This window comes from Gigantopelta aegis, chromosome 3 (genome assembly GCF_016097555.1).
Source record: "Gigantopelta aegis isolate Gae_Host chromosome 3, Gae_host_genome, whole genome shotgun sequence".
Taxonomy (NCBI): domain Eukaryota; kingdom Metazoa; phylum Mollusca; class Gastropoda; order Neomphalida; family Peltospiridae; genus Gigantopelta; species Gigantopelta aegis.
Genome location: NC_054701.1, coordinates 83,279,951 through 83,304,085, shown reverse-complemented (window position 1 = coordinate 83,304,085; position 24,135 = coordinate 83,279,951). Strand labels below are relative to the sequence as shown.

General features: G+C 41.2%; 1 protein-coding gene across 1 annotated transcript in view; it reads right to left on the bottom strand.

Annotated features, from left to right (window-relative positions):
• Window positions 1-24,135, bottom strand: part of LOC121369191 (coadhesin-like) — a 36,805-nt gene that overhangs the window by 5,623 nt on the left and 7,047 nt on the right. The window contains exons 3-9 of the mRNA XM_041494109.1: window positions 23,744-23,918; window positions 20,138-20,314; window positions 17,753-17,923; window positions 16,447-16,617; window positions 13,440-13,613; window positions 11,138-11,317; window positions 9,627-9,758 (exon numbers count right to left, since the gene is read on the bottom strand). Of these exons, the coding sequence (XP_041350043.1) occupies window positions 9,627-9,758; window positions 11,138-11,317; window positions 13,440-13,613; window positions 16,447-16,617; window positions 17,753-17,923; window positions 20,138-20,314; window positions 23,744-23,918 (1,180 nt within the window). The remainder of the gene's footprint in view (window positions 1-9,626; window positions 9,759-11,137; window positions 11,318-13,439; window positions 13,614-16,446; window positions 16,618-17,752; window positions 17,924-20,137; window positions 20,315-23,743; window positions 23,919-24,135) is intronic.

The window sequence follows — 24,135 nt, the reverse complement described above, 5'->3', positions numbered from 1 at the left end:
AACTGCTGCTGTTGCTACTACCACTACAACTGCTGCTGCTGCTACTACAACAACTGCTGCTGCTACTACCACTACAACTGCTACTACAACTGCTGCTGCTGCTACTACCACTACAACTGCTGCTGTTGCTACTACCACTACAACTGCTGCTGCTACTACTACTACAACTGCTGCTACTACTACTACTACAACTGCTGCTGTTGCTACTACCACTACAACTGCTGCTGTTGCTGCTACCACTACAACTGCTGCTGCTGCTACTACTACTACAACTGCTGCTGCTACTACTACTACTACTACAACTGCTGCTGTTGCTACTACCACTACAACTGCTGCTGCTACTACTACTACTACTACAACTGCTGCTGTTGCTACTACCACTACAACTGCTGCTGCTGCTACTACTACTACTACTACTACAACTGCTGCTGCTGCTACTACTACTACAACTGCTGCTGCTGCTACTACTACTACAACTGCTGCTGCTGCTACTACCACTACAACTGCTGCTACTACCACTACAACTGCTGCTGCTGCTACTACTACTACTACAACTGCTGCTGCTGCTACTACCACTACAACTGCTGCTGTTGCTACTACTACTACTACAACTGCTGCTGCTGCTGCTGCTACTACTACCACTACAACTGCTGCTGCTGCTGCTACTACTGCTGCTGTTGCTACTACTACTACTGCTGCTGTTGCTACTACTACTACTACTACAACTGCTGCTGTTACTACTACCACTACAACTGCTGCTGCTGCTACTACTACTACAACTACTGCTGCTGCTACTACTACTACACTGCTGCTGCTGCTACTACTACTACAACTGCTGCTGCTGCTACTACTACTACTACTGCTGCTGTTGCTACTACTACTACAACTGCTGCTGCTGCTACTACCACTACAACTGCTGCTGTTGCTACTACCACTACAACTGCTGCTGCTGCTACTACTACACTACAACTGCTGCTGTTGCTACTACTACTACTACAACTGCTGCTGCTGCTACTACTACAACTGCTGCTGCTGCTACTACTACTACTGCTGCTGCTGCTACTACTACTACTACAACTGCTGCTGCTGCTACTACTACCACTAAAACTGCTGCTGTTGCTGCTACCACTACAACTGCTGCTGTTGCTACTACCACTACAACTGCTGCTACTACTATTACAACTGCTGCTGTTTCTACTACCACTACAACTGCTGCTGTTGCTACTACTACTACTACAAATGCTGCTGTTGCTACTACTACAACTGCTGCTGCTGGTACTACTACCACTACAATTGCTGCTGTTGCTACTACTACTACAACTGCTGCTACTACTACCACTACAACTGCTGCTACTACTACTACTACCACTACAACTGTTGCTACTACTACTACAACTGCTGCTGCTACTACTACTACAACTGCTGTTGCTGCTACCACTATAACTGCTGCTGCTGCTACTACTACTACTACAACTGCTGCTGCTACTACTACTACTACTACTACTACTACTACTGCTGCTGTTGCTGCTACCACTACAACTGCTGCTGCTACTACTACTACCACTACAACTGCTGCTACTACTACTACCACTACACCTGCTGCTGCTGCTACTATTACTTCCACTGCAACTGCTGCTGCTGCTACTACCACTACAACTGCTGCTGTTGCTACTACTACTACTACAAATGCTGCTGTTGCTACTACTACAACTGCTGCTGCTGCTACTACTACCACTACAATTGCTGCTGTTGCTACTACTACTACAACTGCTGCTACTACTACCACTACAACTGCTGCTGTTGCTGCTGCTACTACTGCAACTGCTGCTGTTGCTACTACCACTACAGCTGCTGCTGCTACTACCACTAGAACAGCTGCTGTTGCTACTACCACTACAACTGCTGCTGCTGCTACTACAACTGCTGCTGCTGATACTACTACTACCACTATAACTGCTGCTGCTGCTGCTACTACTACTACTACTACTACAACTGCAGCTGCTACTACTACTACTACAACTGCTGCTGCTGCTACTACTACTACCACTACAACTGCTGCTGCTGCTACTACTACTACCACTGCAACTGCTGCTGTTGCTACTACTACTACTACTACTACAACTGCTGCTGCTGGTACTACCACTAGAACTGCTGTTCTTGCTGCTACCACTACAACTGCTGCTGTTGCTGCTACCAATACAACTGCTGCTGTTGCTACTACCACTACAACTGCTGCTGCTACTACTACAACTGCTGCTGCTACTACCACTACAACTGCTGCTACTACTACTACTACTACAACTGCTGCTGTTGCTACTACCACTACAACTGCTGCTACTACCACTACAACTGCTGCTGTTGCTGCTACCACTACAACTGCTGCTGTTGCTACTACCACTACAACTGCTGCTGCTGCTACTACTACTACAACTGCTGCTACTACTACTACCACTACAACTGCTGCTGTTGCTACTACCACTACAACTGCTGCTGCTGCTACTACTACTACAACTGCTGCTACTACAACTACTACAACTGCTGCTGCTGCTACTACTACTACAACTGCTGCTGCTGCTACTACTACTACAACCGCTGCTGCTGCTACTACCACTAAAACTGCTGCTGTTGCTGCTACCACTACAACTGCTGCTGTTGCTACTACCACTACAACTGCTGCTACTACTACTACAACTGCTGCTGTTTCTACTACCACTACAACTGCTGCTGTTGCTGCTACCACTACAACTGCTGCTGTTGCTACTACCACTACAACTGATGCTGCTGTTACTACTACTACAACTACAACTGCTGCTGCTGCTACTACCACTAGAACTGCTGCTGTTGCTACTACCACTACAACTGCTGCTACTACTGCTACTACAACTGGTGCTGCTGCTACTACCACTAGAACTGCTGCTGTTGCTACTACTACTACAACTGCTGCTGCTACTACCACTAGAACTGCTGCTGTTACTACTACTACTACTACTACTACTACTACCACTACAACTGCTGCTGCTGCTGCTACTACTGCTACTACAACTGGTGCTGCTGCTACTACCACTACAACTGTTGCTGTTGCTACTACTACTACAACTGCTGCTGCTGCTGCTACTACTACTACAACTGCTGCTGCTACTACTACAACTGCTGCTGTTGCTACTACTACTACTACTACCACTACAACTGCTGATACTACTACTACAACTGCTGCTGCTGATACTACTACTACCACTATAACTGCTGCTGCTGCTACTACTACTACTACTACTACTACTACTGCAGCTGCTACTACTACTACAACTGCTGCTGCTGCTGCTACTACTACTACAACTGCTGCTGCTGCTACTACCACTACAACTGCTGCTGCTGCTACTACCACTACAACTGCTGCTGCTGCTACTACTACTACTACAACTGCTGCTGCTGCTACTACCACTACAACTGCTGCTGCTGCTGCTACTACCACTACAACTGCTGCTGTTGCTGCTACCACTACAACTGCTGCTGTTGCTACTACTACTACAACTGCTGCTGTTGCTACTACCACTATAACTGCTGCTACTACTACTACAACTACTGCTGCTGCTGCTACTACTACTACCACTACAACTGCTGCTGCTGCTACTACTACTACCACTACAACTGCTGCTGTTGCTACTACTACTACTACTACTACAACTGCTGCTGCTGGTACTACCACTACAACTGCTGTTCTTGCTGCTACCACTACAACTGCTGCTGTTGCTGCTACCAATACAACTGCTGCTGTTGCTACTACCACTACAACTGCTGCTGCTACTACTACAACTGCTGCTGTTGCTACTACCACTACAACTGCTGCTACTACTACTACAACTGCTGCTGTTGCTACTACCACTACAACTGCTGCTACTACCACTACAACTGCTGCTGTTGCTGCTACCACTACAACTGCTGCTGTTGCTACTACTACTACAACTGCTGCTGCTGTTACTACCACTAGAACTGCTGCTGTTGCTACTACCACTACAACTGCTGCTGCTGCTACTACTACTACTACTACTACAACTGCTGCTGCTGCTACTACTACCACTACAACTGCTGCTGTTGCTACTACCACTACAACTGCTGCTGCTGCTACTACTACTACAACTGCTGCTGGTGCTACTACCACTACAACTGCTGCTGTTGCAACTACCACTACAACTGCTGCAGCTGCTACTACTACTACTAAAACTGCTGCTACTACTACTACAACTGCTGCTGCTCTACTACTACTACCACTACTGCTGCTGCTACTACTACTACAACTACTAACTGCTGCTACTACTACTACAACTGCTGCTGCTGCTACTACTACTACAACTGCTGCTGCTGCTGCTACTACTACTACTACTACTACAACTGCTGCTGTTGCTACTACTACTACAACTGCTGCTGCTACTACCACTACAACTGCTGCTGTTGCTGCTACCACTACAACTGCTGCTGCTACTACCACTACAACTGCTGCTGTTGCTACTACCACTACAACTGCTGTTGCTACTACTACAACTGCTGATGTTGCTACTACCACTACAACTGCTGCTACTATCACTACAACTGCTGCTGTTGCTGCTACCACTACAACTGTTGCTGTTGCTACTACCACTATAACTGCTGCTATTGCTGCTACCACTAGAACTGCTGCTGTTGCTGCTACCACTAGAACTGCTGCTGTTGCTGCTACCACTACAACTGCTGCTGTTGCTACTACCACTACAACTGCTGCTGCTGCTACTACTACTACTACTACAACTGCTGCTGTTGCTGCTACCACTAGAACTGCTGCTGCTGTTGCTGCTACTATAACAACTGCTGCTGTTGCTGCTACTATAACAACTGCTGCTGTTGCTGCTACCACTACAACTGCTGCTGCTGCTACCACTACAACTGCTGCTGTTGCTACTACCACTACAACTGCTGCTGCTACTACTACAACTGCTGATGTTGCTACTACCACTACAACTGCTGCTACTATCACTACAACTGCTGCTGTTGCTGCTACCACTACAACTGTTGCTGTTGCTACTACCACTACAACTGCTGCTGTTGCTGCTACCACTAGAACTGCTGCTGCTGTTTCTGCTACTATAACAACTGCTGCTGTTGCTGCTACTATAACAACTGCTGCTGTTGCTGCTACCACTACAACTGCTGCTGTTACTACCACTACAACTGCTGCTGTTGCTACTACCACTACAACTGCTGCTGCTACTACTACAACTGCTGATGTTGCTACTACCACTACAACTGCTGCTACTATCACTACAACTGCTGCTGTTGCTGCTACCACTACAACTGCTGCTGTTGCTGCTACCACTAGAACTGCTGATGTTGCTGCTACCACTACAACTGCTGCTGTTGCTACTACCACTACAACTGCTGCTGCTGCTGCTACTACCACTACAACTGCTGCTGTTGCTGCTACCACTACAACTGCTGCTGTTGCTACTACCACTACAACTGCTGCTACTACTACTATAACTGCTGCTGTTTCTACTACCACTACAACTGCTGCTGCTGCTACTACTACTACTACTACTACTACTACTACAACTGCTGCTGCTGCTGCTACTACCACTACAACTGCTGCTGTTGCTGCTACCACTACAACTGCTGCTGTTGCTACTACCACTACAACTGCTGCTGCTGTTACTACCACTACAACTGCTGCTGCTGTTACTACCACTAGAACTGCTGCTGTTGCTACTACCACTACAACTGCTGCTGCTGCTACTACTACTACTACTACTACAACTGCTGCTGCTGCTACTACCACTAGAACTGCTGCTGTTGCTACTACCACTACAACTGCTGCTGCCACTGCTAGTACTGCTACTACAACTGCTGCTGGTGCTACTACCACTACAACTGTTGCTGTTGCAACTACCACTACAACTGCTGCAGCTGCTACTACTACTACTAAAACTGCTGCTGCTACTACTACAACTGCTGCTGTTGCTACTACTACTACCACTACAACTGCTGATACTACTACTACAACTACAACTGCTGCTACTACTACTACAACTGCTGCTGCTGCTACTACTACTACCACTACAACTGCTGCTGCTGCTACTACTACTACTACTACAACTGCTGCTGTTGCTACTACTACTACAACTGCTGCTGCTGCTACTACCACTACAACTGCTGCTGTTGCTGCTACCACTACAACTGCTGCTGCTACTACCACTACAACTGCTGCTGTTGCTACTACCACTACAACTGCTGCTGCTACTACTACAACTGCTGATGTTGCTACTACCACTACAACTGCTGCTACTACCACTACAACTGCTGCTGTTGCTGCTACCACTACAACTGCTGCTGTTGCTACTACCACTACAACTGCTGCTGTTGCTGCTACCACTAGAACTGCTGCTGTTGCTGCTACCACTAGAACTGCTGCTGTTGCTGCTACCACTACAACTGCTGCTGTTGCTACTACCACTACAACTGCTGCTGTTGCTACTACCACTACAACTGCTGCTGCTGCTGCTACTACCACTACAACTGCTGCTGTTGCTGCTACCACTACAACTGCTGCTGTTGCTACTACCACTACAACTGCTGCTACTACTACTATAACTGCTGCTGTTTCTACTACCACTACAACTGCTGCTGCTGCTACTACTACTACTACTACTACTACTACTACAACTGCTGCTGCTGCTGCTACTACCACTAGAACTGCTGCTGTTGCTGCTACCACTACAACTGCTGCTGTTGCTACTACCACTACAACTGCTGCTGCTGTTACTACCACTACAACTGCTGCTGCTGTTACTACCACTAGAACTGCTGCTGTTGCTACTACCACTACAACTGCTGCTGCTGCTGCTACTACTACTACTACTACAACTGCTGCTGCTGCTACTACCACTAGAACTGCTGCTGTTGCTACTACCACTACAACTGCTGCTGCCACTGCTAGTACTGCTACTACAACTGCTGCTGCTGCTACTACCACTACAACTGTTGCTGTTGCTACTACCACTACAACTGCTGCAGCTACTACTACTACAACTGCTGCTGCTACTACTACAACTGCTGCTGTTGCTACTACACTACCACTACAACTGCTGATACTACTACTACAACTACAACTGCTGCTACTACTACTACAACTGCTGCTGCTGCTACTACTACTACCACTACAACTGCTGCTGCTGCTACTACTACTACTACTACAACTGCTGCTGTTGCTACTACTACTACAACTGCTGCTGCTGCTACTACCACTACAACTGCTGCTGTTGCTGCTACCACTACAACTGCTGCTGCTACTACCACTACAACTGCTGCTGTTGCTACTACCACTACAACTGCTGCTGCTACTACTACAACTGCTGATGTTGCTACTACCACTACAACTGCTGCTACTATCACTACAACTGCTGCTGTTGCTGCTACCACTACAACTGTTGCTGTTGCTACTACCACTACAACTGCTGCTGTTGCTGCTACCACTAGAACTGCTGCTGTTGCTGCTACCACTAGAACTGCTGCTGTTGCTGCTACCACTACAACTGCTGCTGTTGCTACTACCACTACAACTGCTGCTGCTACTACTACAACTGCTGATGTTGCTACTACCACTACAACTGCTGCTACTATCACTACAACTGCTGCTGTTGCTGCTACCACTACAACTGTTGCTGTTGCTACTACCACTACAACTGCTGCTGTTGCTGCTACCACTAGAACTGCTGCTGCTGTTGCTGCTACTATAACAACTGCTGCTGTTGCTGCTACTATAACAACTGCTGCTGTTGCTGCTACCACTACAACTGCTGCTGCTACTACCACTACAACTGCTGCTGTTGCTACTACCACTACAACTGCTGCTCTTACTACTACAACTGCTGATGTTGCTACTACCACTACAACTGCTGCTACTATCACTACAACTGCTGCTGTTGCTGCTACCACTACAACTGCTGCTGTTGCTGCTACCACTAGAACTGCTGATGTTGCTGCTACCACTAGAATTGCTGCTGTTGCTACTACCACTACAACTGCTGCTGCTGCTGCTACTACCACTACAACTGCTGCTGTTGCTGCTACCACTACAACTGCTGCTGTTGCTACTACCACTACAACTGCTGCTACTACTACTACAACTGCTGCTGTTTCTACTACCACTACAACTGCTGCTGCTACTACTACTACTACTACTACTACTACAACTGCTGCTGCTGCTGCTACTACCACTAGAACTGCTGCTGTTGCTACTACCACTACAACTGCCGCTGCTATTGCTAATACTGCTACTACAACTGCTGCTGCTGCTACTACCACTACAACTGTTGCTGTTGCTACTACCACTACAACTGCTGCTGCTGCTGCTACTACTACTACTACAACTGCTGCTGCTACTACTACAACTGCTGCTGTTGCTACTACTACTACCACTACAACTGCTGATACTACTACTACAACTACAACTGCTGCTACTACTACTACAGCTGCTGCTGCTGCTACTACTACTACCACTACAACTGCTGCTGCTGCTACTACTACTACTACTACAACTGCTGCTGTTGCTACTACTACTACAACTGCTGCTGCTGCTACTACCACTACAACTCCTGCTGTTGCTGCTACCACTACAACTGCTGCTGCTACTACCACTACAACTGCTGCTGTTGCTACTACCACTACAACTGCTGCTGCTACTACTACAACTGCTGATGTTGCTACTACCACTACAACTGCTGCTACTATCACTACAACTGCTGCTGTTGCTGCTACCACTACAACTGTTGCTGTTTCTACTACCACTACAACTGCTGCTGTTGCTGCTACCACTAGAACTGCTGCTGTTGCTGCTACCACTAGAACTGCTGCTGTTGCTGCTACCACTACAACTGCTGCTGTTGGTTCTACCACTACAACTGCTGCTGTTGCTACTACCACTACAACTGCTGCTGTTGCTGCTGCCACTAGAACTGCTGCTGGTGTTGCTGCTACTATAACAACTGCTGCTGTTGCTGCTACTATAACAACTGCTGCTGTTGCTGCTACCACTACAACTGCTGCTGCTACTACCACTACAACTGCTGCTGTTGCTACTACCACTACAACTGCTGCTGCTACTACTACAACTGCTGATGTTGCTACTACCACTACAACTGCTGCTACTATCGCTACAACTGCTGCTGTTGCTGCTACCACTACAACTGTTGCTGTTGCTACTACCACTACAACTGCTTCTGTTGCTGCTACCACTAGAACTGCTGCTGTTGCTGCTACCACTACAACTGCTGCTGTTGCTACTACCACTACAACTGCTGCTGTTGGTGCTACCACTACAACTGCTGCTGTTGGTGCTACCACTACAACTGCTGCTGTTGCTACTACCACTACAACTGCTGCTGTTGCTGCTACCACTAGAACTGCTGCTGCTGTTGCTGCTACTATAACAACTGCTGCTGTTGCTGCTACTATAACAACTGCTGCTGTTGCTTCTACTATAACAACTGCTGCTGCTACAACTACTATTGCTGCTGATGGTGATGCTGATTTTACGTCACCGACATTATACACACCGGTATGACAATTTTTAAATGACGCACCACTATATTAGTATGCCTTACCTTCACAGCCCGCCCCTCCATTCTCTGGCACCGGACACCGACATTCTCTTTCCCTGACCCGCAGGGCGGTGTTTATCTGACAGGTGGCGGAACACGTCGACCACTTACCCCACTCACACCACGACCCATTTTCTGTTGCCATAGAAAATAAAAGTTAAGTTTAAAGTTGGTTCTGTTTAACGACACCACTATAGTCCATCCCATCCTCCTATATAAATGTTTTTTTGTACATAATTTCAGCTTGGTTTGACGTAAGAAGAAAAGTAAATGTGTTTTGGAAAAGACAACAAAAAACAAAACAAACAACAACAAACGAAAACTACTATTTTTGTGTGCAATTTAGAAAAGAATCGGCTCAGAAATAAATAACTTGAAGTAAATTTCATTGTATGAGAAACGCATTCTCTGTGGGACGCACTATAGGTGACATTGATTAAGGGACAGAACATAGTTTGAACTCGTGAAAATTACCACTAAGTTCAGTTAATCTACAAACCTGTAACACACTTGGATAAAGTTACAACAGAGTGAAACAAGAGTCTGTGACGTTAAAAGCGCAAAATATCCTTAAAAATAGACTAGAACTCGAATCAATAACCGCTACTTCTCAGACGCACGTGCGTTTTTAAAAATTTGAAAAATTTATTTTGTGACATTAAAACAACGGGATGACCAGAAACTCTTCGGTTCTACGGAAATGGATAATCTAATAATGTTTTATTTCAGTGATCATAAACGTCTCTAATAGTGAAAAATATGCTGTAGTGTTCAAAAACTAGAGTCTGTTTCTTTAAAGTAAGGACTATTTTAAATACACACTCTCACAGACAGGAGAGATACTACGGTCTTCAGTGTCCGTCAAGGAGCACTGGTTTCATCATAACATAAAACAAATCAAATAGATCATTTTGGTGGGGAAAAATATATTGGTTACAAATGCTTTGACTTTCTTCTTTCTAATAATAATAATAATAATTACAAAACAATTAATACCCCCAAAAAACAAACAAAAACAAAAACAAAACAAAACAAAAACAAACAAACAAATAAGAAATAACAAAATACCAAAAAACAACAAAACAACAAAACAACAACACCAAACAAAGAACAATTTCGGTAATGACAAAATATTATAATGAAATAAGTATTACCATACGCCTAAATAAATGAAACAAGGGCGGATCTAGGATTTCTGAATGGAGGAGGGGGATTCTGAAAGAGAACTTCTTGAGCAGTTGAGACTTGTCGTATCAGTGAGTGGAATGCTGTTTTATTCTGATAATCTAAAGCATCATTGTTTTTACATGAGATACAAACACTCTTGAGCCAATTAAAAAACAAAAACTAAGATCCCTTCACTCCATGGCCGTACCTAGCGGGAGCAAGGGGTAGGTCCAAGTAGTCAATGACTGGACCACAATTATTTCGTTTACCGCACCCCCTACCCCTAGTTATTTTAGGCTAGATAATATAGACATGCGATGGAATTTGGAACCGCCGTTATAACTTACTTGGACAGTCTTTGTCATTGAAACATTTTACACGCTCATATTGCTGCCCTGGACACTGCTTCCCTCCGTGGAGGGGGCGCGGATTGGTGCAGGTCCGAGATCTCACCTGAAAACCCGTCTGACACCTCTGCAGCGCACGGCAGAACCCAAAGTTAGTCCAGGGGGACCATCCACCGTCCACTGAATGAACAAAACCCCCAATTAGCCTACACCTCTTGGATTAGCAGACACTGGTATTTCAAACAAGAATCTGCTTTAGTATGTAATTTTAGTTACAGTATTTTATTGGTTAGAAGCATCTTACAGTGGAAGCGAACTCGGGATAATTACTTTAACGGTGTCTAGTAACACTATTACGGTAAATACGACCATTTATATAGGCTTCCTTTCAGTGCGACCGGCCTCGGTGGCGTCGTGGTTAGGCCATCGGTCTATATGCTGGTAGGTACTGGATTCGGATCACAGTCAAGGCATGGGATTTTTAATCCAGATACAGACTCCAAACCCTGAGTGAGTGCTCCGCAAGGCTCAGTGGGTAGGTGTAAACCACTTGCACCGACCAGTGATCCATAACTGGTTTGTGCTATCCTGCCTGTGGGAAGCGCAAATAAAAGATCCCTTGCTGCCTGTCGTAAAAGAGTAGCCTATGTAGCGACAGCGGGTTTCCTCTAAAAAACAGTGTCAAAATGACCATATGTTTGACATCCAACAGCCGATGATAAGATAAAAAAAATCAATGTGCTCTAGTGGCATCGTTAAATAAAACAAACTTTACCTTTCAGTGCGATTACTTGTCGTATTTGCCATAATTATTGAACACCATTTAATGGACTATCCGGAGTTTGCTGCCATTTTAAGATGTTTATAACTAATAAAATGCTGTAACAACTAAAATTAAATACTAATATAAAATTATACAGATTCTTGTTTAGAATATCAGTGTCTGTATATTCAATGTGTTTCTGATCGTCCTAGTGTTTGCAAGTAGACCAAACTCTCATTAAATTTGTACATATGAAAACATATATTTTAGGAAATAAAAGGATGTTTGACCTAGTATAAACATTGGGATGACCAGAATCATATTTAATTCCATACGTAATTATCTCGTTAAACGTCTCTGTTAGTCTTAATGGCAGAAAACACAGGGCAGTCCCTTTAACTGTATTTTAAACTGCGCAGGCTGGGTTGTTGTTAGACAAACATTCCTTTCATTAACATGTAAATCTGTGGTTGTTGTTAGACAAACATTCCTTTCATTAACATGTAAATCTGTGCTTATTGTTAGACAAATATTTCTTTCATCAACATGTAAATCTGTGTTTGTTGTTAGACAAACATTCCTTTCATTAACATGTAAATCTGTGCTTATTGTTAGACAAACATTCCTTTCATTAACATGTAAATCTGTGCTTATTGTTAGACAAATATTTCTTTCATCAACATGTAAATCTGTGTTTGTTGTTAGACAAACATTCCTTTCATTAACATGTAAATCTGTGCTTATTGTTAGACAAACATTCTTTTCATTAACATGTCAATCTGTGCTTATTGTTAGACAAATATTTCTTTCATCAACATGTAAATCTGTGCTTATTGTTAGACAAACATTCCTTTCATTAACATGTAAATCTGTGCTTGTTGGTAGACAAACATTCCTTAAATATACATGTAAATCTGTGCTTATTGTTAGACAAACATTCCTTTCATTTACATGTAATTTGTGCTATAATTAGTTTATGTAATAGTAATTAGTGAACAATTAATATAATTTCATTTTGAATTATTTTTAAATGATAAGCTACTGCCTTAAATATAAACATACAAGGGTCGTTTTCCATATTATTAGTTTTTGGCGCATCGCGGGAGCTGTACAGGTGCGGGAAACAGATACACCCCAAAATTGAGTCTATGGTTAGAAATGTTTCCATACGAGTGACACGATATTTTGTAATTACGTTAAAAACAGCGCATTAACATACCAAACAACAACATTTTTAAAATTAACATTTTTTACGGTGTGAAATATGGGTGGATTTGTGTGTGTATGTGCGTGCATTCGTATGTATGTGCTTGTTTTTGCACGTGTTTGTTTTTTGTTTGTTTGTTGTTGTTTTTTTGTTGTCTGTTGATGTCTTTTGCAATGTTTCTTTGATGGGTTTCATGTATATTTGGCGTAAATATTGAATATATGTGAAAACTCCTCATGAGTTAGTTTTCATTCATACACAGACAAACCCGTAGTATGCTAATGATTTGTTGTTTTTAGTTTTACAAGTTACAGTAAACCAAGCACGGATACCTGGACACGGTCTGCCTCCAGAACACGGCATCTGTTCCACTGGCGAACCGTCACAGTCCTTGCCGCCATACATTGGCTTAGGGCTGTCACACGATCTGTATCTCTGACGCATGCCTTCGCCACACGTAACTGCGCATGCTCTCCACGTGCCCCACAATGACCAACCACCGTCCTCTGATAAGAAACAAATATCAAATTAAATAAGAGTATGATATAAATATACCTTTTAAAAACATTTCCTCAAATGTTTGACATCCAATAACTGATGATTAATTAATTATTGTGCTCTGGTGGTATCGTTAAACAAAATAAATTTTAACTCTTTTAAGTCTGTGTCAAATGTTACATTTCTTAGACTTACTGGAGCAAATATCACAAAACATCGTAGGTTTACATTTGCACCTAGCAGTTATACCTGTGGTACGTTTACGTGTTTGGCATCTATTCTACACAGACAATTACATCGTTACGGAATATGAAACATTGTTAGCACTAAAAATGTGTGTATACTTCATACTATTTTAGCTGTACTGTTAAAGGGGTTTGTAAGATGTTTCCAAATAACAGTCTTTTTCATTATTGGAAGGTAAAATCCGGTCATTATGACAATGACAAACACATTGTTTATACAGACACTATTATTCTAGTGAGGAAAATGTCTTTAATATGTAGAGTTAGTCATCAGAAACTTCAAAGGCTCCGCATGTCAAATACATGTCACACTAGCTTCAGGACAGACCCTTTAATAGTACAGGCAATACGACAGGCGTAGCATGAGGGGGCAGGGGGTCTATGGCCGCCCCCCCCCCCCAATCAAACCTTTTTGTTTTGTTTTTACTGTATTAAATTTTATAAAATCATACAAACATAGTGTGGGTTGTCCCCCCCCCCCCCCCCTCCTCAATGTGAGTTGCTCCACCCCCAATATAAAATCCTGGTTACGCCAATGGTAATATGAATTGTGGTTTAGTCGTAGATGTACGTTTACGTGCAAACCTAGGTTTGCGATGTTTTGTGAAACTGGTCCCAGTTCTATCTCCTTGTATCGTTACTGAGTCCTGAGTCCTGACAGATTGTGGCGTTGTTTGCATGGGCCGGCTTCACTAATCAGTTACTACGAGTATTGTGAGCGATTTCATCAACACATTAAAGTACCGAATTGTGGGTGTGTAATATGTATTATAAGGGTTGAAGGAAGACGGTGGTCTTATGCAGGTTTACATTTTTCAAGCAAGTCTTGTCCTAGCAGTCCTGTTACAGGTGAAATAATAAGGAATACGATTATTGGTAGTGGTAGTCTTCCTACAGGTGAAGCAAGAAGTAAATTTAATTCTTGTTACAACGAACATTAATCCTTGGGAGTGGCAGTCCTCCTACAGGTAAAACAAGAAGGAACATTAATGATTGGGAGTGGCAGTCTTCTTACAGGTAAAGCAAGAAGGAACATTAATTATGGAGTGGCAGTCTTCCTACAGGTGAAGCAAGAAGTAAATTTAATTCTTGTTACAACGAACATTAATCCTTGGGAGTGGCAGTCCTCCTACAGGTAAAACAAGAAGGAACATTAATGATTGGGAGTGGCAGTCTTCTTACAGGTAAAGCAAGAAGGAACATTAATTATGGAGTGGCAGTCTTCTTACAGGTGAAGCAAGAAGTAACTTTAATTCTTGTTACAACGAACATTAATCCTTCGGAGTGGCAGTCCTCCTACAGGTAAAACAAGAAGGAACATTAATGATTGGGAGTGGCAGTCTTCCTACAGGTAAAGCAAGAAGGAACATTAATGATTGGGAGTGGCAGTCCTCCTACAGGTAAAACAAGAAGGAACATTAATGATTGGGAGTGGCAGTCTTCCTACAGGTAAAGCAAGAAGGAACATTAATTATGGAGTGGCAGTCCTCCTACAGGTAAAACAAGAAGGAACATTAATGATTGGGAGTGGCAGTCCTCCTACAGGTAAAGCAAGAAGGAACATTAATGATTGGGAGTGGCAGTCCTCCTACAGGTAAAGCAAGAAGGAACATTAATGATTGGGAGTGGCAGTCCTCCTACAGGTAAAACAAGAAGGAACATTAATGATTGGGAGTGGCAGTCTTCCTACAGGTAAAGCAAGAAGGAACATTAATTATGGAGTGGCAGTCCTCCTACAGGTGAGGCAAGAAGGAACATTAATTATGGGAGTGGCAGTCATCCTACAGGTGAGGCAAGAATAAACTTTTGGGGAGTAACAGTCCTCCCACAAGTGGAATGAGAAGGGATATTAAGTCTTGTTAGTGGTAGTCCTCCTATGGGTGAAGTGACAAAAAATATTAATTTTTGGAATGGCAGTCCTCCTATATACGAAGCAACAAGGAATGTGGTTCTTGGGAGTGAGTCCTACAGGTGTAGTTAGAAGTAATACTATTCCTTGGTGGCAATCCTCCTACGTTTGAAGTACTAGTAATAAGGAAGACTATTCTTGAGAGTGAGTCTTATATGTGAAGTAAGAAGGAATATGATTTTGTGAGTGGCAGTCCTCCTAGTAATGAAAAATCTGACAATCACTTAAATGGGCAATAATCACACTATCAAAACGTCTCTCTCTCTCTCTCTCTCTCTCTCTCTCTCTCTCTCTCTCTCTCTCTCTCTCTCTCTCTCTCTCTCTCTCTCTCTCTCTCTCTCTAGATATATGATTTTGAAAATGTTAATGGTTTTGTCCTTCAGGCCTGGTGATTATAACATTTTAGAGTTCAAACTTAAGACTATTTTACCGTCATGGTGGTGCTATACCAAATGTCTGCATGGGACATCATTGGAGATTCGAGTCTAGACACTAAAGTTTTATAAGCACGGTTTCTCGTGCTTATAAACGTTTAGAGTCAAGACTCAAGACTAAAAGAGTTTGATGTTTGAAACGTCAAGGAAGTGCCATACCAATTGTATGCATGGGGCGTCATTGGAGATGAGTCTAGACTAAAGTTTTATAAGCATGGGTCCTTGTTTACATATAATAATAGTATATACGTACGAGGACAGCGGGGTCGGTCACATTTCTTGGTGAAGGTACTCGGACCGTGGCAGTTCCTGCCGCCATTGGCCGGGGCGGGGCTGTCGCATCTTCTTCGCTTCATCATGGTTCCGTGTCCGCACGTGACACTACAGTCGAGAAAGTCCGACCAGTCACTCCAGCTGCCGTCCACTACAAGCAAACACAGTAATGGTGGTGTTACTACAAGCAAACACAATAATGGTGGTGTTACTACAAGTAAACACAATAATGGTGGTGTTACTACAAGCAAACACAATAATGGTGGTGTTACTATAGGCCAACACAATAATGGAGGTGTTATACATTAATCTGGAAATACAAACACAATAATGATGGTCTTATTCATAACCCTGGAAATACAAACACAATAATGGTGGTCCTATTCATAACCCTGGAAATACAAACACAATAATGGTGGTCCTATTCATAACCCTGGAAATACAAACACAATAATGGTGGTCTTATTCATAACCCTGGAAATACAAACACAATAATGGTGGTCTTATTCATAACCCTGGAAATACAAACACAATAATGGTGGTGTTATTCATAACCCTGGAAATAACCAGACCTGTGACTGACGTCTACCGTACTACAGGCAGGTATATTATAATTCATGTGTACGTATATGTGGGGGTGTGGTGGGGGTGGTCGGAGGGTGGATGGATGGATGACTGGATGGATGGGATGGGTTTGGTGGATGCGTCGATGGACATTCCCTGGAACGTGTTGCTTGCTGGCTGCTATATAATGTGGCTACATGTAATCCAATCACCAAGTCAGAGTATGAAGTGAGGTCACCGGTGACGATTCATTCTTCAAACACACATCTTATTTTATTCTACATATGCATTTCATGTTTGGATTTACCTTAGTTTGACACCCAATAGCCGATGTAATTTTTTTGTGCTGGGGCGTTGTTACACATTCATTCATTCTTTCACTCTTTCTTTCTTTCTTTCTTTCATCCATCCATCCATCCATCCATGCACCCATTCATTCATTCATTCATTCTTTCATTCATTCGTTCATTCGTTCGTTCGTTCGTTCATTTATTCATTCATTTATTCATTCATTCTTTCTTTCTTTCTTTCTTTCTTTCTTTCTTTCTTTCATTCTTTCTTTCTTTCTTTCTTCCTTTCTTTCTTTCATTCATTATTTCCTTATGTTGCAAATAATGCTTATATGGAAATCAGGGGCTTTTCAAATTTCAAACCCCACCTACGCCCCCATCTCACCACCACCAGTAAAGTGCCGTCCCGTATAGCCCTATGGGTCAACGTACCTGGACACGATTTTTCATTGCATGTCTGGTTGTTTTTACCCTGTCCAGGGCAGTTCTGGCCACCGTACGCAGGGGGTGGGTAGTTACACTTCCGTTGACGAATGCGAGTACCTCCCTCACACGACTGGGTGCAGGGCTGCCACGGAAACCAAGGTCCCCAGTTGCCATCCTCTGGAGAAAAAAAACGGGTTATAATTAAATTATTAAATTATTTCGTATTTATTACACAATATCTACATAAATGGTATAATTATACAAGTTTATTATGGTTTGATGAATTTTAAAGTAAACTCATTATTTTATTTAACAATTTATTGAAATAGAACATATTTCTCTTGAAACTGAGGTTGTTTGTGTTTGTTTATGTGTGTGTATGCATGTATGCATGTATGTATGTATGTATGTATGTATGTGTGTGCGTGTATGTATGTGTGTATGTGTGTATTTGTGTATGTATACATGTATGTATGTATGTATGTATGTATGTATGCATGCATGTATGTATATTTATTTTCATGATGGCTGTATTCCGTTCGTTTTTGAGAGCGTTCCATTACCCTACTACTACTAATTGTTTATCCACATTTCACATGACATGTTTTCTTAATACGGCGTTTCAAATATGTATTTCGAAGCTGAATTCAACATGGCTGTTCTGTTTGGATTTCCACATATTTGTCTCATGTTCATATTTATTTCAATATTGTTGACCGGTCATACGTATCAGGAAGCAAAAACAGAAACGTTTTCAGGAGAGCGAATGTTTAATGAATCAACTGCGAGCGTCTGCGATCGTTCTCTATCCTGAACACGCTCTAGATGTAACTTATATGATGCATAATATGTCAAAAGTTTGTTTGTTTTGTTTAACGATCCCACTAGAGCACACTGATTTATTAATCGTCGGCTATTGGATGTCAAACATTAGGTAATGTTGACATGTAGTCTTCGAGAGGAACCCTGCTACATTTGTTTTTCATTAGTAGCAATGGATCTTTTATTAGCATCATCCCGCAGACAGGATAATACATACCACAGCTTTTGATATACCAGTCGTGGTGCACTGGCTGAGGAGGCACTTGAATATATGGGAGGGGGGCGGAAGGGAGTCCCATGGATCCGCACCTGTATTCACCACACGCTACATTGTTTTCATTAGTAGCAAGGGGTCTTTTATTAGCATCATCCCACAGACAGGACAGCACATACCACGGCCTTTGATATACCAGTCATGGTGCACTGGCCGGAACGAGGATATATATGTCCAATATTGAGCAGACGTACAGAGGATTTAAAGGTACTTCACTCGTAAAATCTTTTTCGCGAACATTAGCGTAATTGTTAAATCAATCTCCACTGGGGAGATTCGAACCACAGACCCTCATTTTAAGTGTCCAGCGCTCTACCAACTGAGCTAATAGGAAACTTTCCACTAACTACTGTCAACAGTATTACATTAGCCATAATAGTATGCATTAATCTACTCACCAGTGCAGACGCCAACAACCTTTCAACAGCTTTCGAAAATCACGTGATGCCTTAATAGCCTTAATATAAAGCCCACACGAATAATGTGGCATTGTACCCAAAACAATATTTCAAGCAAGGAACTGTAAGTATTTCACATAAATATTGCACACATTATTTTAAGGTCCAAGTACCTTTAAGACATGATATAGACTTACGTGGACAGTTATGGACTTACGTGGACACTTATAGACTTACGTGGACACTTATAAACTTAAGTGGACACTTACAGACTTACGTGGACACTTACAGACTTACGTGGATACTTATAGACTTACGTGGACACTTATAGACTTACGTGGAGACGTATATACTTACGTGGACAGTTATGGGCTTACATGGACAATCATAAACTTACGTGGACAGTTATAAACTTACGTGGACACTTACAGACTTACGTGGACACGTATAGACTTACGTGGACACGTATAGACTTACGTGGACACGTATAGACTTACGTGGACAATTATAGACTAACGTTGACACTTATGGATTTATGTGAACACTTATAGATTTACGTGGACATTTATAGACTTACGTAGTCACTTATAGACTTACGTGGACGCTTATAGACATACGTAGACAATTATAGACTTACATGGACAAGTATACACTTACGTGGATACTTATGGACTTACGTGGACACATATAGACTTACGTGGACACTCATGGACTTACCTGTACACTTATGGACTTACGTGGACACTTATCGACTTACGTGGACACCTATAGACTTACGTGGACATTCATGGACTTACGTGTACAATTATCGAATTCCGTGGACACTTATAGACTTACGTGGACACTTATGGACTTACATGGACAATTAAAGACTTACGTGAACACATATAGACTTACGTGGACACCAGAAGTTCACAACGCAGGGCTCAACTTTAGCGTTCTCGTAGTCGTTCATGTCGCAGTTGTCGCACACCTTGTAGCGGGATCGCCACCCCGCGCCGCACGTGCTACTGCAGGGGCTCCAAGGACCCCATTCGATCTTAGGGGCGTTTGGGTCTTCTGTCGGGAACGTACCTGTTGCAAATAACAACAGCTATACAGTTAAAACAAATGTTTTGTTTAACGACACCACTAGAGCACATTGATTTATTAATCATCGCCTGGATGTCAAACATTTGGTAATTTTGACATATAGTCTCAGAGAGGAAACCCGCTATATTTTTCCATTAGTATTAAGGAATATTGTATATGGGTAGTTTCACGGGAAAGGTTGCATAAAGAGTCTCACTGGGACCCAAAAATGAACTATGCAGCATTCTATAAAAAAAAAAAAACTATATTTTTAAAAAGCAATATGACTAGTGAAATGTTTTATAAAAAATTGGACCTACAGCTGTTACGGTTTATAAAATAATCAGCATAAAAATATGAGGACACATAGGTACAGCAAAATATAAGCTTTTATGTGATACATTTCTAAAGATAAACTGAGGTGTTTTTTTAAAATAGGAAACTGTTAAGAGTAACTATGTTTTAATTAATAAGGCCAAGGATTTTAAGTTTTCTGATGATTTTTGGTAATATTTTAGCAATATTCTTCTATTTAAAAATGATTTATTTTAAACAGAAACCATTAAATACTAATCTTCAAACAGAATGTCTATAACTGAATTAGAAAAGAAATTTCAATATGTTTTTTAGAATACTAGTTAAAAATAATGTTGATTGCATTAGTATTAGCAGTAATATAAGCTTTCAAACAATGCAGTGTGAAAATGGCAATTTCGTTTAGGAGGGGAATTTTGTTTTAACATTTAGATGTCAGTTAAATAAACTGAGACTGTTCGTAATCTTTAAAAAAAAAAAAAATTCAGAATTGTATTAGAAAATAATATTTGATATGAATCTGCATGTAATGGTGTAATTAGATAATTAACATTGAAAGATTACCTGACATTCATATGTACACTGCTGCATACAAGACACACAATCTACTTAGCTTGTAATGTCCTTATTTGCCAGCTTTATTTTGTAATATTTGAATTTTACGTCCTGCAACTGGCAGAATAAAAGGCTCATGTCCTTCAACCGTTAAAGGCCCAAGAAAGATGAAACAACTTTCTAAGCACTCCACTCCGACAGTCTGGGAGGACCTTGTTCGTGGCCATTTAAATGTTGATGTCACTTTACACTCATGAAGGAATTTCATACAAATATGATCACCTTCAAGTACTTTACACTTGCATTGTCAGGGCTTCTAGATTATGGTAGTCCCACTCCCATGGCTAGTGATATTCAATATTGGGCTAGTAAATAACTACTATTGCCATGCCCGACGGAATATCCTGCCCCCCCATCCCATCTCCCAATGTTAGTGTTTTTGCGCTCTATCGCCCTCTTTAGGTGTTATATCCGATTATTACTAGTATTTAGTAAAATTATATTAACTTAAAGTAAAGTAGGGCTAGATAATTTTTAATTGTGGCTAGTACATTTTTAAAAATCACTGATCCCATGGCTAGTGGATTTTATAAAAATTCTAGAAGCCCTGATTGTGTATTGGTTATTCGTCCAGTGTAATAACCCTCGTCATAGTAAACAGTATTCTTAAAAAACCCATCAGATTCTGTAATAATATGAACTTATCTGCATTAAGCAGCCACCTGTATTAAACAACCACCTGTGTTAAAAGGCCAAGTTGATACATGTCCTCCTTATGGTGAATGTTTAACACAGTTTGACTGTATTTATACGCATGGCAGAATAAAGAACCAAAATTGATTACTGCACAACTTTCCAAGTGTGACAGAATAATAAACAAAGCTGACATCTCTCAGTCAAACCCACTAACACCTGCTGATTGTCAACAAATGTCTCAGACTTCTATACAAGTCACATGTACATAGCAACACCCAGACATGTCAGTATCAAATCTGCTCAGCTTTAACATGTTGTAAAATGTCCTTTCCGGAACTTGAACATTGTGACATAAAATTACCACTGCATCAGTGAATTAATAGTTAATTTTAAATTAATTTAAATCATACATATAAGCATGCCGGGTTTTTGGTGGGGTTTTTTTTAATTATCTCAATAATGCATCATATCTCACAACCCTTTTACAAAAAATCTACCAAAACAAACTTCATATATATTATGAAATTGGTATAGAATTGTATTTTGTATCCATTCAAGTAAATATATTGATAATGTAATGAAAGCACTTTGCAAAAAGATGTTTAAATATATATCTTAAAATTGTGTTTAGGAGGGGACATTTTGTTTAACATGCAAAATCTTGTGTATTTACAGAACTACAATTCACACAAACACAATAATTACACAAATTAGTTTTTGTAGGCTATTATGCATGCAATATATGATTAAAGTTTTGTAACCTGCCTGTATATATTTATTTGACCCATGTTAAGGAGGGGACATTTTTTAACGGAAATTTTTTGGCTCTTATGTTACAATAAATATCTCAAAGTAAATAACAAAGTTACATCGATTTTTGTTCTTGTCACAACTATAGGTGTCTATTGTGATTATAGTAATACAAAAATAATTGTTGTAAAATGTTATTTGAATTATTTATAGGTCAATGTTCATAACATGACATCTTCCAAATTTTTTTAACGGAAAACAGGGTTAGTTCTTTAAAATACTGTAAATTTATAACACAACATCCAGTTTTGATATGGTTGGTAAAAAATGTTTATCAGTAGTCTAGTATTCAAATAAATAAAAATAAAAGTATCTATTTCACATTACATTATTATTAAAATAGTGATGGAATAATGCAAAAATGCAAATGAGACTCGTAAATGTGTTATTTTGATATATAAATATTCACTACTTGATGAAAAATCAAGTTATTGCAATAAAATTTGGTTTGTAGGTTGCTATACCATTCACACAGGTACCCATAAAATTTCAGTAGAATAGAGCTTTAAATTTTAAAGTTATGAAACTTTTATTCCTATCAACGAGCAGTGCAACCTTTCCCGTGAAACTGCCCCTATACACCATCCCAGAGACAGGATAGCACATATCACAGCCTTTGATATACCAGTCGTATGGCACTGGCTGGAACGAGAAATAGCCCAATGGGCCCACCGACGGGTATCGAACCCAAACCGGCTGCGCATCAAGCGAGCGCTTTACCACTGGGCTACGTCTCATCCTGAAGAACAGCTATAATGCACCATGGTTGTTACTATGATGGTCAAAATAATGTTGTCTTTGTTAAATGTTAAAGGTTTTTTTTAACAATACTAATAGAGCACATTTGATTTATGAATTATCTTCAGAAGAAGCCCGTTTCATTTTTCCATTAGCACGAAGAGATCTTTTATACGCACTTTTATATCCCATACATGGAAAATGTTTATTGGTAGATGTCGACTATTATTACATTATTATTGTTTTCAATTTTGAAATCGGATATTACTTAGTAGTAAAAATAACTATAAACATGCTAAATAATAATAGTTTCTATACCTCTTATTACGGGTGGCCTCTGGTTTTCAGGAAACGTCATTCTTGTCGTAAAATCTACATATTTCCTGCCTTTGATTGGTTTCAGTTTGGTCAAAATCTGCATATCGTGGTCTTTCTTGGAGGACATTAAAGTGTTACACGGAGTGCAGCGGAATCTGTTCTTCCTGAGCTTTTCCTGAAATAATGCAACACGTCAAAAACCATAATACTAGAATCTTTCTTTTTTAATTATTATTTAAGCGTTCAGAACACTTGTAGATGATATAGTTCTGTTTGGTAGATATGACGCTCTATACTTTGCGTTGAATTCACTGCGCTCGCTCTATCGGCTATCTCCACTTCTCACAACTAGGATTTTACACGATTTGTACGGGTAATGAATTTCACACATG